General features: G+C 35.7%; 1 protein-coding gene across 1 annotated transcript; it reads right to left on the reverse strand.

Moving 5' to 3' along the window:
• Window positions 1-7,242: 7,242 nt before the first annotated feature.
• agxta (alanine--glyoxylate and serine--pyruvate aminotransferase a) lies at window positions 7,243-14,969 on the reverse strand. Its single transcript, XM_073851756.1, has 11 exons — window positions 14,756-14,969; window positions 12,495-12,687; window positions 12,347-12,411; window positions 12,174-12,274; window positions 10,217-10,287; window positions 8,493-8,577; window positions 8,306-8,404; window positions 8,079-8,148; window positions 7,898-7,993; window positions 7,676-7,804; window positions 7,243-7,572 (listed from the first exon to the last, which is right to left on the reverse strand). The coding sequence occupies exons 1-11, from the start codon at window positions 14,912-14,914 to the stop codon at window positions 7,465-7,467; spliced, it is 1,176 nt and encodes a 391-aa protein (XP_073707857.1). The 5' UTR covers window positions 14,915-14,969; the 3' UTR covers window positions 7,243-7,464.
• Window positions 14,970-16,009: the final 1,040 nt, after the last annotated feature.

Consider the following 16,009-nt stretch of genomic DNA (forward strand, 5'->3'; position numbering starts at 1 on the left):
AGTGAGTGTTCATGTGCAATTTCGCTGTCGGATTTTGGTATTTACCATAAATACGATACCACATGAAGGCAGCATTATTTACACCCCTACATTTACAATCAGAAAATATTCATGTCACTCTCTCAAATAGCTAAATGGTGAGTAGATATGCCCCATCAGTTTAAGGTAATTGTGTTCAAATGTATGAAAAACCTGTGTTTAACTTTAAAAATGTCACCACCGAACACCATTTTTCTATAATTAAACACTTTTTTGAGAGTTATTGCATAACATCTACAGTTTTTATATGTGTACAACTGTTCAGAACAGTGCTAGCTAACCATTTGCTAATTAGTATCTTTGAGCTCACTTCAAAAGTATCTAAAATTGTCACTAACAAAACATTTGGTGACATTTCGGTAGTGACATCTTTGTTTTTGTTTTTTTTGGGTGTTATTTCATAGATTTGTCATTAACGTAACAGTCACGACCAAAACATGGCATCATTGTTTCGGTAGTGACAAAAGGGAACACATAATTCTTTATTTGGGGCGAAATAAACACAATTTTAGTACAGTAGTTTTCGTAGTGTTTTAGTATGCGAGTTAAAATTCTGTAATGTGATGGGGTCACTACCAAAACATAACTGTCACTACTGAAAATATGTAGTCACGACCGAAACATGGGATGTTTCGTCAGAAATAAAGTATACTGAGTTATCAACAAAGGTTAGTGTTTGTTTCAATGTATATTCAAACTAATGAATACTTCACTATGAAATCAGTATGATCAACTTGGTTGGACACCCCTGCTATAGAGGGTTTTCACGACGCGTCATCTGTCGGCAAATATTGGCAGCACTGAACGTAAAAAAAAAGCCTATTTTGCTGATTATTGCTGCCAAAAGTTATAACAAATCAAGGAGAAGAGTGCAAAAAACTTTTTGAGGAACAAAAAGTGTTTGTGGTTGGCCAAAATATGGTCCTCTCGCTTTATACAGTTTCCGCAAAAGTTCCTCAGTAGAAACGGTGAATTCAGTTTAAATTATATAAACCTCAGACCTCAGACAGGTTTAGGCAGATTATGTAGTTATGCAATATTGTAGTGAGTAAGTTTTTTACTTTCTTTTTGCATTTTGGGCCACTGTGCCAAGAGTGTGCATTAAGTAATTTAGTAAATGGCACTTTAGCCTAAATATTTTTCTAAATATTTTTTAGAATAAAGTCAAAATTATGTGATTAAAGTTCCGTTATATTGTGTGAATAAAGAAAATCAGAAAATTCCACTTACTTAAAAAAAAAAAAGTAAGGTTACCTAACTGATTCAGGAAGGTAATAAAACAATTTTGGCAAAGCATGTCTGCTGTTATGTTACGACTGTTTTGCTAAGCTGTTTTATGGACAATTTTTAAACACTGATTTAACGACTACATGAAACAATTTTATTAATTTGTTCCGATTTTGTTCAACATGTGTTCTGGTATTTATTCATGTTTATTTCATAGTAGGATACAAAAGAGAAAAAGATGCTTGATGTTCACATGCTGTTTGAACTGAGGAGAGACCTCACGCCACATTAAAGAGCGGGAAAACACTTTTTTTTTGTATTTCATGATAAAATTGACAGAATTAAAAATATATATATATATATTTGTATTATATTAAAAGTAACAAAATGCTTACTGTGATAGGCCTAAATGGGTGGATGGAGCACTACAAATAATGACTTGAAAACCTTAAATATTATTTCTAGAGATGCTCCGATCAGCATTTTTGGGGCCGATCACCGATTACCGATCACCAGGATCATGATCTGCCGATTGCCGATCACTGCCGATCACAGAAAGTGAAAGTTGTGACGTATTGTCAAGTATGGTGACCCATACTCGAAATTGGCCCTCTGCATTTAACCCATCAAAGTGCACACACACACAGCAGTGAGAAGTGAACACACACACACACACACACACACACACACACACACACACACTGCATTGCACAGTCATTAGGATAAAGGCAGTAAAATGTGGTTTAGGCTGAATTAAATACGAATGGCAGGGGAATGGGAATCTTTGATCCAGTGGCGGCTGGTGCTAAAAATTTTTAGGGTGGCGCACACAAAATAAATCACATTGTTAATACAGGCTTTATTATCAGTAAAGTAATCATTAAACATTTGTAATCATCCAAAAAAAATATTAGCGATTTATATGAATGTGATTCAGAGATGAAGGCCATAATACTAATGTTATCCACACGAGGGAGCCACAGGATAAATCTCAGTTTATAGACAGTGAAAATAAATTGATTTGTAGTAAAACATTGCATGTAAATTAATTTTCATAAAGTTATATATAGTCCGATATAATAAGTAACTGTTATGAAAAAAATGTAAATACTAAATACTTGTAGACCATTAATTGTTTTGACCTAATTACAATGGTATTGACAATATATTTGTCAAGTTGGTAGACATAACTGGATGTATGTGCAATTAAAGAAGGAACACTATCTATCTATCAAAGTTTGATCTATAATCTAGCAGAGTTTGCACCATTTGTAGAAATGAAACTAACTCTAAATTAACAATATTGAAAAAAAATAAACTGTGGAAATAGGCTACAGTCAATATCTTGAAGAACCACCAAGTTAGGGTTATAGACGACAGGATCGTATATCGATGATAGTAAGAGATCTCGCCTGTTGCTGATGCCTTTGACGATAGCAAGACGATTATTATTATTATCCGTCAAAAAGGCGCCTAACTTTAGCAATGCAGTGCAGAGAGTCGGTTCTAGGATGCTTCAGAAACTTGCCGTGGTAAAAACATGCATAGAGTGGCCACGTCTCCTTAACACGTGATGAAGTTCTTTGATAATGTAAATGTTCTTTGCTTGTTATTTGTAGCTGCTTTTTAAGATGATGTAAGGATTTTATTATCCAGCATTGCACAGTCATTAGGATAAAGGTAGTAAAATGTGGTTTAGGCTGAATTAAATACGATATATCAGAGAATCTGTCTGTATATAGGAAACATAAACATTCACCTAAGTAACATCTATATGCGTTCATTAGAATTACGATGCGATAAAATGGCGCTAAACATATGCACGTGAATTACACGCGCACCTTCTCTCCTCATTCTATATGAACTGAACTACAACATGAACTGATGACAGCAATCAGACATACAGGGGTAACATTATTGCAATATGACGGGTATAGAAAGATACATGCATTTACATTCAAGCACGCACATTTACCACTCACTGAAGATATCAGAGAATGAAACCGAAAGTATACTTCTCCGGCAAAACTACAGTCAGCTCTCTGTACATGCACAACTTAGTCACATGCCCAATAGTCTCGCGTAGCCAGACCTTCAGACTGACGTCTTAAGGTCTGGAATACATGGCAGCTTTAATTGGCCAAGGCCCGCCTATAAGGCCGTTTGACCGACATGTCAAACAACCAATCACAGTTCGTTTCGTTCAGCGTCACGTTTTGGGGCGTAGAAATGTCCCCACAACAACTGACTGGCATGCAACAAGTCAGTCATTGAAATAACCAGCATTGAAAGTTAACGAAGAAGAGGGAGAACAAGCAGTAAGTCAGTAATTTGTTCGCGAACGTCGCAAATGTGTTAATCAACAACGGCGTCTGCATAAGCACCTTTTAGCAAAACGCTGAGTAAATCAGTCTGCGCTTTGTTTCCCGGCGGACCGAAAATAAACGCGACACTCGCGTGTTCCGGAAATCCGGTCAAATTCAACTAATCAGATGACGACTTCGACATTCCTGAAGTGTTTCCAGTTAAGTGTACCATATGCATCAGACGTTTAGCCAACGTTCCGTGGGCGTGACGTCTGAGGCTGAGACTACATGCCCAATAACAAGACTACCCTTACAAAACGGATAAGGAATTTAGTACTCATGTTGCATGTTGCCACTGGTAAGCTCCGCTCTGCTGTTGTTTACCTGTGCGCCGTGCATGCACGTGTGAAAAAGTCGCGCGAGTAAGTTACGTCAAGTGATCGGCTTTTTTGATCGGCGCTTTTGGGGTTCGCTGATCAAGCTATTTTTAGCCAATATCGGCCGATCATGATCGGTGGCCGATCAATCGGAGCATCACTAATTATTTCCAGACATTTATATGTTAGTAAAACAGCTTGTGAATAGTCATGCAATGTGATTTACCTCAGAAAAGACATCAATAAGAAGCGTTGGAGCCCAACCAATAACGTTACAAATGCTTTTGCATATGAGCCCAGGGCTGACTTATGCTGCGTTTCAGGCAGGTTTTTGAGCCTGTAAACCACGACTCACGACTTTGTAGCGTTCCAGGCAAGTCACGCCAAATTGCCTGAGCGCATTTATTATTATATATTTTTCTTAATTTGATTGCAACGTTATTTTGTCCTAAAGTCTATTTTCCACCGTGTACCGCCTGCAAAAACACCGCACCCGTAGGGGCTGACATTGTTGTTTCGCGGGCTATGTGACGTCAGAACGTGGGAAGTCACAGGTTTGACTGCCGCTCCAGTGCACTTTCAAAGGTAGAAGGTTGGAAAAACACGGGTTGCCTGGAACGTGGCATTATACCTCTCATTGGCCCACAGTCCACAGCAGTCCAGTCCGTGGAAGATTTTTTTTTTGCATTCTGTCTGCTATATTTTCAAGATTATGTAAACATGCACTTCAGTCTTTGGATGCTTGCTGGATTTTAATCATGAGATGGAAGTGTTTAAATTAAGACAACACAATAATCATTCAGTTTCAGAGTTTATTGCATTTTGTTGAAAATCATTGAATGTATTTTGATCTTTTTTGTCATTTATTTTCCTCATTACTTTGAATAGGCTATGCATTTGATTTCTAATCGGTGTTAACAGTGATTAGCTCATTCAGTTAGAGAGAACCACCTTGACCTACTTTTGGCAATCATTTACGACTCTGCACGGCAACTACCGAATTCACGTGCTTTCATACCACAGGGGGTCTGCAAGTGAAGCGGGTGCAAAGCAGCGCCGGCGCTCCGCACACGCACACCACGCACTGCGCGTAGGGCACCAAGTGCCTGGGGGGGGGCACCAAAAAATCTGGGTCGTGAAAAATCATCAAAACAGGCTACTAGTATAAATAACAAATAAAATATGTCTAAAGCATGTTGATATACAAAAGCAGGTTCAGGTATAAAACAATGTTAATTTCAACATTAAACTAATATAAAAGTGTTTATATTCACCGCCTGTGTTTTATCAAAGACTATAGACGTTTTTCCTGAACGCGGAAGTAAGTCCGACTCTTAACTGAAAGAATGCTTTGCATTTCCGGTCTGCATTGTTTCTAGTCAAATTAGGGTATATTCCGAGCTAATAAACTAATGTTAAACCTATTCAAATGTTTTTAAATAGCACATGGCTCCAAAGCGCCATCACTTGGCAATGTCGCAATGACCGTCATTTGTCAGTGCCTCACTTTAATGTGTGTAGATGACACGAAGCTGCGGACGTTAGCTACATTAAAAACAGATGGACACTATTTGAATGGGTTCCTATGGAAACCGGAACAGAAAAGCATTCAATCTGATGTTAGAATTCGTAATGGCGGCGCTCATCGTTTACTCAGGAAAAAGGTCTGAAAGATGTGCGCTCAGTACTGCACATGCGCACTGGCTCATTGAGCCGGAAAAAATAAGCGTTTTTAAACGTTATTGGAGCTCAAGGAACCATATTTATGAGGCAGTTCATGTTGGATCTCTTTGGAGATTTAAAATATGAAATTTAATCGTCAGCTTGGTGAACAGTTTTGGAGAAATTGATGTTTCCCCATTCATAGAGATAGGAGCTGCACTTGCCTGCCCGAGTAGCGTTTCAAAGATGGCCGCCGAGTGACATGACTTGCCTTAAAGGGACTTTGGTTTTATCCTATTGGTTGGTACAAAGGTACATCACCCACTGAACTTTAACTTTGAACGTACCAAAAGTCATTAGAACGCTTATTTTTCAAATTTTTAAGTCATCTCAGAAGGCCGTTTTTTTTTTATAAATACGCAATGTCTCCAATTTAACAGACGTACCCTCACGGCTGATATATTTTAATGTTTTACAATAAACATTTTTACCACATTTGTTTCTTTTCTGTTTCGAATGCCATTTATGGATACTGTAGGACTTGCTATGAGATCATGTTGTCTTTATACTACACTAAAATTATTTAGATAAAAAATACTAACAAAGTACTAATAAAAGTACTAAAAATAAGAGAGTACTTTGAGAGTTTTATACTGCATATACTGTAGCACTTTGTAAAACTAGTTAATTTGGGGATATAGCAAAAGCCATTTTGTAAAATGAAAATGCTTTATGTTTTTGCAAAATGGTAAATACACTACCAGTCAAAAGTTTTTTAACAGTAAGATTAATTTTTTTTAAAGAATTGTCTTTTTCTCACCAAGCCTGCATTTATTTGATCCAAAATACAGCAAAAGCAGTTGTAAAATATTTTTTATTCTTAAACATAACTGATAAAATAAATTACTTTATAAATCATTTGAATATATTTTAGAATGTCATTTATTCCTGTGATTAAAGCTAAATTTTCAGCATCATTACTTTAGTATTCAGTGTTACATGATCCTTCAGAAATCATTCTAATATGCTGATTTGCTGTTCAAGAAACATTATTATTACAAGAAATATTATTATTATTATCAAAATTTAAAACGGATGAATACATTTTTTTTTTTTTTTGGGAACAAAATTATAGAAATTAATACTTTTATTTAGCAAGGATGCATTAAATTGATCAAAAGTGATGATAAAGACATTTATATTGTTGCAAAAGATTTCTATTTCAGACAAATGCTGTTATTCTGAACTTTCTATTCATCAAAGAAGCCTGAAGCTGTTTTTAACATAATTATAATCTTTTTTTGTGCAGCAATCCAGAATATTAGAATGATGTCTGAAGGATGATGTGACTGGAGTAATGATGATAAAAATTTAGCTTTGAAATCACAGGAATAAATTATATATTTTTAAAATATTCAAATAGAAAACATTATTTTAAATAATAAAAATCTTTTAAAATTGTACTGTTTTTGCTGTACTTGCTGGATCAAATAAATGCAGGCTCGGTGAGAAGAAGAGACATATTTTTTCAAAACTGTAAATGGACAGAAAAGAACAGATCAAATGCACTTAAAAGCTTCAGTTTTTCTATTGTTTCTTATTATAACTAAAGAAAAAAATAAACAACAAAATGGTAGAAAATGTATGTTTATTTCATAGCAGTTTTATAATAATAACGTAACATAACTGCTAATATTGTGTCAGCTAAATTAATAACACTGTATGTAAATTAGGTGATTCATTTTGTTTAAGGAGTTCACAAACAATTTTCTACTTTTTAAAGAAGAAAATAATTGAACACCACTGATATAGGGTTAAAATGCTGAACTTCTTATTGTTGACTGGTCATGCTCTCAGACTCTGCTCTTGTGACAGTGTTTTAGAGCATCAGCCAAGGCCTCCAACACCTTGTCCACATTGGCCTTAGTGCTGTTACATCCCATCAACCCCACACGCAAAACCTGAGAAACAAAACACTCTTTAACACACAATGTCAGTGTGTGTAAATGACTTGTTGTCCTGACCTCTGTCAGTTATGATTAATCAAAACCAATAGCTTCTCACCATGCCAGCAGATGGTCCAAGACCCCCAGAGATTTCAATGTTGTAGGTCTTCATAATATACCCTGTGATTTCCCGCCAGTCATATCCTGGGGGAGCTACTATTGTGGTCACTGTTGGCAGTCTTGCTTTCTATAAAACACAAGAATTTTTCAAAAAAGGTAATATGAGTTATAATCATTTGACATGACTATATGTGAGATCTGTTATGATGTTTGGGCCAACCTTATCCTGCACAAACAGTTTTAGACCCATATCGTCTAAGCCTTTATGGAAGTATTCTGCAACCTCTTTGTGCCGTTTCCAAGAGTTTTCAAGACCCTATAAAAATAAATATGTGGTAAGCACATGTTCTTATACAATATTCACGTTTCTCAGAGTATTCAAGTGTTGAATATGATCTCACAGTCTCTGCAAGGATGGCCAGACTCTCACGCAGTCCATAGAAAGCAGATACAGGTCCAGTGTGGTGATAACTGCACAGACAAGAGTTTTGACAATTGACTTTTTAGGTCTGAGCACATTGATTTTTGTCTTGGACTACTTTGTTTTATAACTTAACATGAATGAGGCCTCCAGTGTTTAATGAGCTGTTATATCAGTGCTTGTTATCATGCGATGAATGGTTCTTACGCGCGTACAGGCTTGTCATCACAACCCCAGTAATTGGCCAGCCAGTTCAAATCCAAGAAGTAAGAGATTGGTTTTGTCCTCCTGTTGAATATTTTCTGGCTGTTTTGCCAAAAAAAGAAGAGAATTTTTGTCACATATTAAATTGAACAATATAAATAAATTCTGTCTTATGGCTGTTTTGCCTCACCATGCTCTCTCACTGAAGGAGATTGGTGCAGTTCCTGGAGGTGCATTCAAAACCTTCTGAGAGCCAGTATACATAATGTCAATACCTAGAGATACAACATGTACAGTCGTGGCCAAAAGTTTTGAGAATGACACAAATATTAGTTTTCACAAAGTTTGCTGCTAAACTGCTTTTAGATCTTTGTTTCAGTTGTTTCTGTGATGTACTGAAATATAATTACAAGCACTTCATACGTTTCAAAGGCTTTTATCGACAATTACATGACATTTATGCAAAGAGTCAGTATTTGCAGTGTTGGCCCTTCTTGTTCAGGACCTCTGCAATTCGACTGGGCATGCTCTCAATCAACTTCTGGGCCAAATCCTGACTGATAGCAACCCATTCTTTCATAATCACTTCTTGGAGTTTGTCAGAATTAGTGGGTTTTTGTTTGTCCACCCGCCTCTTGAGGATTGACCACAAGTTCTCAATGGGATTAAGATCTGGGGAGTTTCCAGGCCATGGACCCAAAATTTCAACGTTTTGCTCCCCGAGCCACTTAGTTATCATTTTTTGCCTTATGGCACGGTGCTCCATGGTGCTGGAAAATGCATTGTTCTTCACCAAACTGTTGTTGGATTGTTGGAAGAAGTTGCTGTTGGAGGGTGTTTTGGTACCATTCTTTATTCATGGCTGTGGTTTTGGGCAAAATTGTGAGTGAGCCCACTCCCTTGGATGAGAAGCAACCCCACACATGAATGGTCTCAGGATGCTTTACTGTTGGCATGACACAGGACTGATGGTAGCGCTCACCTTTTCTTCTCCGGACAAGCCTTTTTCCAGATGCCCCAAACAATCGGAAAGAGGCTTCATCGGAGAATATGACTTTGCCCCAGTCCTCAGCAGTCCATTCGCCATACTTTTTGCAGAAGATCAATCTGTCCCTGATGTTTTTTTTGGAGAGAAGTGGCTTCTTTGCTGCCCTTCTTGACACCAGGCCATCTTCCAAAAGTCTTGGCCTCACTGTGCGTGCAGATGCGCTCACACCTGCCTGCTGCCATTCCTGAGCAAGCTCTGCACTGGTGGCACTCTGATCCCGCAGCTGAATCCTCTTTAGGAGACAATCCTGGCGTTTGCTGGACTTTCTTGGACTCCCTGAAGCCTTCTTAACAAGAATTGAACCTCTTTCCTTGAAGTTCTTGATGATCCTATAAATTGTTGATTTAGGTGCAATCTTAGGAGCCACAATATCCTGCCTGTGAAGCCATTTTTATGCAACGCAATGATGGCTGCACGCATTTCTTTGCAGGTCACCATGGTTAACAATGGAAGAACAATGATTTCAAGCATCACCCTCCTTTTAACATGTCGAGTCTGCCATTCTAACCCAATCAGCCTGACATAATGATCTCCAGCCTTGTGTTCGTCAACATTCTCACCTGAGTTAACAAGATGATTACTGAAATGATCTCAGCAGGTCCTTTAATGACAGCAATGAAATGCAGTGGAAAGTTTTTTTTCGGGATTAAGTTAATTATCATGGCAAAGAAGGACTATGCAATTCATCTGATCACTCTTCATAACATTCTGGAGTATATGCAAATTGCTATTATAAAAACTTAAGCAGCAACTTTTCAAATTTCCAATATTTATGTAATTCTCAAAACTTTTGGCCACAACTGTACATTTTAAATCATGGACCCCAGACAGTGATTGTAGTGCCAGAACACGTAATGTGGTGATACCTTGCTTATCCATGCAGATAGGAGTACCTCCCAATGCTGCTACTGAATCAACCAGAAATAAACAGTTGTACCTGAATGACAGAACAGAATTTACTAAAAAAACGTTATATATTAATTGTAATTCCTAATTAGAAATACTGTTTTTTCATGCACCTCTCAAGTTTGTGATGTTTAATAAAGTGTTTTTTCAGACTAGTGAAAAGAAAACACCCAAAAGACACTGTTAAGTGTTTCTTTTATAGCACTTTATCTACTTGTGTCAATAGATTTCAATTACAATACATAGTTTTAAAGGCCGTTTTCTCAAAATGAGTTTTTTCTCCTACACTAAACCATAAATCTTCACTTCAGTAGCACTTACACACACACCAAACTTTAGATTTTTATTCCTGTCTATATTCTAAAGGTTTTTACAAAGGGATTTGTTTATATCTAATTTGCTTGATTTTATACAACATTTTATTCTCCCAAAAATGGTAAATAAAATTTTCTGTTTTCTGTCTGTTTTAAGTTTTTTTCGGAATTATGGAGTGACAAAATGAGACCCAAAATCCAGTCTGTAAAAACATTTGACTCTAATATGTCAAAGAAATTAAACAAGAATTTTGAAACTTACTTCATCCAGTGTTTCGATTTTTTTTTTGTACTAGTAATGTATGCAAATTAGCGCATATTTCATTAAATAATGGCTCATTTTAGAAAACTTGTAATACAAAAAATGTTTGCAATTATTAGTGTAATCAATTAACTGGGTAAGTAAGGTGATAACTATTAGTTAATTTTTTTTTTACCCTATTCACCTGCAGTGTCTCGTCTTATAATATATTATATAATAAATTTGCTGCTTGTTAGTTGCAGTGTTGTTTTAGTATCGCTGATATACTATTTGTGAAAAATCTCTTTACAAATATTTTTAAATAATTATTTTATTTTTACGTTTTCATTTTAAATTTTAGTTAGTTTTATTAGCTTCGCCTATATAGTTACATTTAAAATTATTTTAACGTTTATTTTATTTTAAGTAATAATTTTTATATATATTTTTTGAAAGGTGAATTTCTAGGAGCATCCATGTTTATCATATGACACTACCAGTCAAAAGTTTTTGAACAGTATGATTTTTTTTAATGTTTTTAAAGAAGTCTCTTCTGCTCACCAAGCCTTCATTTATTTGATTCAAAGTACAGAAAAACTGTAAAATTTTGAAATATGTTTTACTATTTAAAACCACTGTTTTATTTGAATATATTTAAAAAAATGTAATTTAGTTCTGTGATTTTCAAAGCTGAATTTTTAGCATTATTACTCCAGTCACATGATCCTTCAGAAATCATTCTAATATTTTGATTTGCTGCTCAAACAAGCATTTATTAATAATAATAATAATAATACAAATAATGTTAAAAAAACATTTTTTTTTTTTAGTTGAATAGAAAGTTTAGAAGAGCAGCATTTATCTGATATAGAATCACTTTTGATCAATTTAAAGCATCCTTGCTAAAAACAAAATATACGGACTCCAAGCATTTGAATGGTACTATAGTGTATAATGTTACAAAATGCATTTTATTTCAGATAAATGCTGATCTTTGGATCTTTCTATTCATCAAAGAATCCTGAAAATAATTAAAATAATTAAAAATATTAAAAATATTTAAAATATTGATGATAAAACATTTTTCTTGAACAGCAAATTAGCATATTATAATTTCTGAAGGGTCGTTTTAAAATATATTTAAATAGAAATCAGTTATTTTAAATGGTAAAACTTATTTTGGATTAAATAAATGTAGGCTTGGTAATCAGAAGAATCTTTTTTTAAAAACATTAAAAATCTTACTGTTCAAAAACTTTTGACTGTGTAGATGACCACAAAGTTCGTAAAAATTGACTAAAATTTTAGACCAATTTTAATAGAGAGTCTTAATCTGAATCATACTTATAAATCAAAACTCACTTGTGGCAAAGGTCACCTATGCCGTCTATGGGGTGGACGACTCCTGTGGAGGATTCTCCATGTGTGAGGAAGAACACCACTGGCCTGTATTTATCCAATGCCTATAAGATGAGACAAACATGGTTGATCATATGTAGTAAATAAATAAGTGGTTAATGAAACATAATTTGTACCTGCTCAATTTCCTCATTTGTAAAGTACCCACCAGGAGAGGATACAACTGTGTTCACCTTGGCACCTGGTGAAGAGTGTACAATATATTTAAGAATGATGTTCAGAATCACCTTTATAACTCTTAGTTTCAGGATTTTTACTGGGTACCTATCCTCTCAGCTATGTCTGCAGCCCTCTCCCCCCATATGCCATTGATGGCTATGAGAACACTCTCTCCAGGCTCCAGTGAGTTAAAGATGGCACACTCCATAGCAGCATGACCTGGTCCACTCACAGCCAGAGTCACTCGGTTTTGGGTTTGAAACGCATACTGAATGCCACTCTTGATGTGATTCATAATCTGAAAGTAAAATGAGCAAATTGTTAAAGAAGTTCACTTACAGAACAAAAAATTACAGATAATGTACTCACCCCATGTCATCCAAGATGTTCATGTCTTTCTTTCTTCAGTTGTTAAGAAATTATGTTTTTTGAGGAAAATATTTTTCTCCATATAGTGGACTTCTATGGTGCCCTGAGTTTGAACTTCCAAAATGCAGTTTGAATGCGGCTTCAAATCATCCCAAATGCGGTTGCAAACGATCCCGAGAAAGAAGGGTCTTATCTAGCGAAACGTTTGGCTATTTATTTATTTTTTTTAAATTACAATTTCTATACTTTTTAACCTTAAATGCTCGCCTTGTCTCTGCCTGAACTCTGTTTTTTTTCCGGTTCAAGACAGTTAGGGTATGTCAAAAAACTCCCATCTCTGCTCTGCTGGGACTTCTGCAGCGATGTAGAATGATTTTGAAATGATTTTTGAAGTTGAAGTTTGAAGTTTTCAACATGCTGTCTTTACAACCACATTTGGGATTGTTTGAAGTCGCACTTACTCTGCATTTTGGAAGTTCAAACTCGGGGCACCATAGAAGTCCACTATATGAAGAAAAATCCTGAAATATTTTCCCCAAAAAACATAATTTCTTTACGACTGAAGAAAGAAAGACATGAATATCTTTGATCTGTAAAAATAATTTCTGGAAGTGAACTTCTTTGATTCTTTTCATCAATAGATACGGATTATGACGTGATTTATAAATATGACATTTTTTTTATAAATATCTTTTAAAGATCATTTTCCACAAGTTAATATGGGGTCCTAATGAAAAGTTTGTAATATACTTGGATTAAAAATTCTCTATGGTAGTGTAAAAAAACACTAATTTTACCTGGTAAAAAATGCCTCTGTTCTCAGCAAGTGATATCAGTACCTGGCCCTTTAAATTTTATGAACCTCTGCTCACCCCGCCCTTCAGTTCTGTGGGGCGTGTCATTACAAAGCACACGGGGTGTTGCCTAGACAACAGTTGGGGGTATAGTTGTATAGTTTGGGGAAAAATGGCACTGTGGGGGCTTTGAAGACACTGTACAACCCTATCCATTTAAAATTTAATTAAAAAACAGAGTTGGAACCGAAACAAGATGACACCCGCAGAAGTTCGGCAATTACAGCTTATACTGGACGTGTCTGAATGGTTAGTAAACTTAATGTCACTTTGATTTATCTTTATATGTACTGGCAGGGTAGAGTACTGAGAGAGATACGAACGCGATGTGTTTACTGTGGTAAAGAGAGGAACACGGTGTGTTTACTGAGGTATAGCTGATTGAACAAGAGCAAAAAAGTGATCGGTAAACATAACTTACCCCGTCCTAATATTGAAATACATAAATGTGAGTGTTATGGTCTTTACTCATATGCAATTGCGGGCTGTAAACACTTTTGCAGGTATTGCGTTAACTTGCGTTTACTTCTGATTCGGGGCAGGTCTATGCTAACACACTACTGTCTATCAACTATTGCAGGAGCGGTCTCTGTCGGTGTTACGCCACAATGACAGGTATCTGAAAACGGCTCAATTTGAGACGGGGCAAATTATTTTACTTAATTAAAAGAAAACTACTGGGTGGATCTTTGTCATTCTAGGGTGGTTGTGTACACACACTTCCAACACACATTTCAGTTCAAACAGCTTGTAAAAGTGCATGTGGCACCGGATGACCCCTTTAAACAAAATACTTAACCTTTTTTTTTTTTTGTTCAAAGGATACGTCAGTTAGCCGCAACATAGGGTTTAAAATTCACTCAAAATCAAAAATTGTCATCATTTACCCTCATATCGTTCTAAACCTTTCTTCTGTATTTTGACAATTTTGCCAACCAAACTGTTTTGGTGACCACTGACAACCATACAGACAAAAAATATTTTACTTTTTTTTTTTCATACAGGTTTTGAACAAAGTACAGGTGAATAAATTATAATATTTGGGTGGATTATCCCTTTAAGCCAATATGATTCAACATGGTAAAGCATCATATTTTATGAAAAAGTCAGTATGCACTTAATAAACACGCTATACTTCCTTACCTCAATGGTTTCTGCGTGCAGGTGGCCCAGCATGGGCTGTGCTCCGGCTGCTGCGATCCGTGCGGGTACATTGGATGGTCCTGGCCCAAGCATAAGTCGCTGCGGGACGGGGAAAGGCTGTAACAGACATTCCGGTGGAAGAACGGACAGAGAGGACATAATGCTGCCGGTGCACTGACAGACTGAGGCAATGGTTAACTTGTGTAAACGGTGAGCTAAACTTTGAGCCTTTGACCTCACTTTGAGACGTGATATACTGAACAGTGCCACTGAGCTGTGACAGCAGCTGTTTACCTAACTAACTTCATATTTGAACTGTATGCCACTAGAATAGATTTAAAATGAAACAATCAAGATGAAATTGTAATGCAGACTTTAGCTTTAATTCAAGGGGTTGAACAAAAATACAACATAAATGCTTAGGAATTGCAAGCAATTTTATACGCAGTCCCCCCATTTTCAGGGGCTTAAATGTAATTGGACAAATAAATATAATCATGAATAAAATGGTCATTTTTAGTATTTTGTTGAGAATCCTTTGCAGGCAATTACTGCCTTAAGTCTTGAACTTTGTGGGTCTTTCTGTCTTTAGTTTTGTCTTCAGCAAGTGAAATGCTTACCGTAATCGGGTTAAAATCAGATCTATCAAGATCTATCTATCTATCTATCTATCTATCTATCTATCTATCTATCTATCTATCTATCTATCTATCTATCTATCTATCTATCTATCTATCTATCTATCTATCTATCATCATTCTAACTTTCTAACTTTCTATCTATCATTCTATCGTTCTATCTATCTTTCTATCGTTCTATCTATCTATATATTTGTTCAAATGTTCTATCATTCTATCGATCTATATATTGTTCTATCATTCTATCTATCGTTCTATCTGTCACTCTATTGTTCTATCTATATATTGTTCAAACGTTCTATCATTCTATCTGTCAAACTTTTAAAACTTTTACAAACTTTAAAAACAATTTTAAACTATCTGGTCAGACTTTCTCAAGCCAACTTCAAAGTTTGTCTTGACGAACTTTTTTATCTAGTTCTATCTGTCACTCTATTCTTCTAACCATATATTGTTCAAACCTTCTATCATTCTGTCTATCTGTCACTCTGTTGTTCTATATCGTTCTATCTATATATTGCTCTGTCGTTCTTTCATTTTATCTGTATATTGTTCTACTGTATTATCTATCTATCTATGTGTCGCTCTATTGTTTATATATCTAATGTTCTATCAT

Source organism: Garra rufa, chromosome 12 (genome assembly GCF_049309525.1).
Source record: "Garra rufa chromosome 12, GarRuf1.0, whole genome shotgun sequence".
Taxonomy (NCBI): Eukaryota; Metazoa; Chordata; class Actinopteri; order Cypriniformes; family Cyprinidae; genus Garra; species Garra rufa.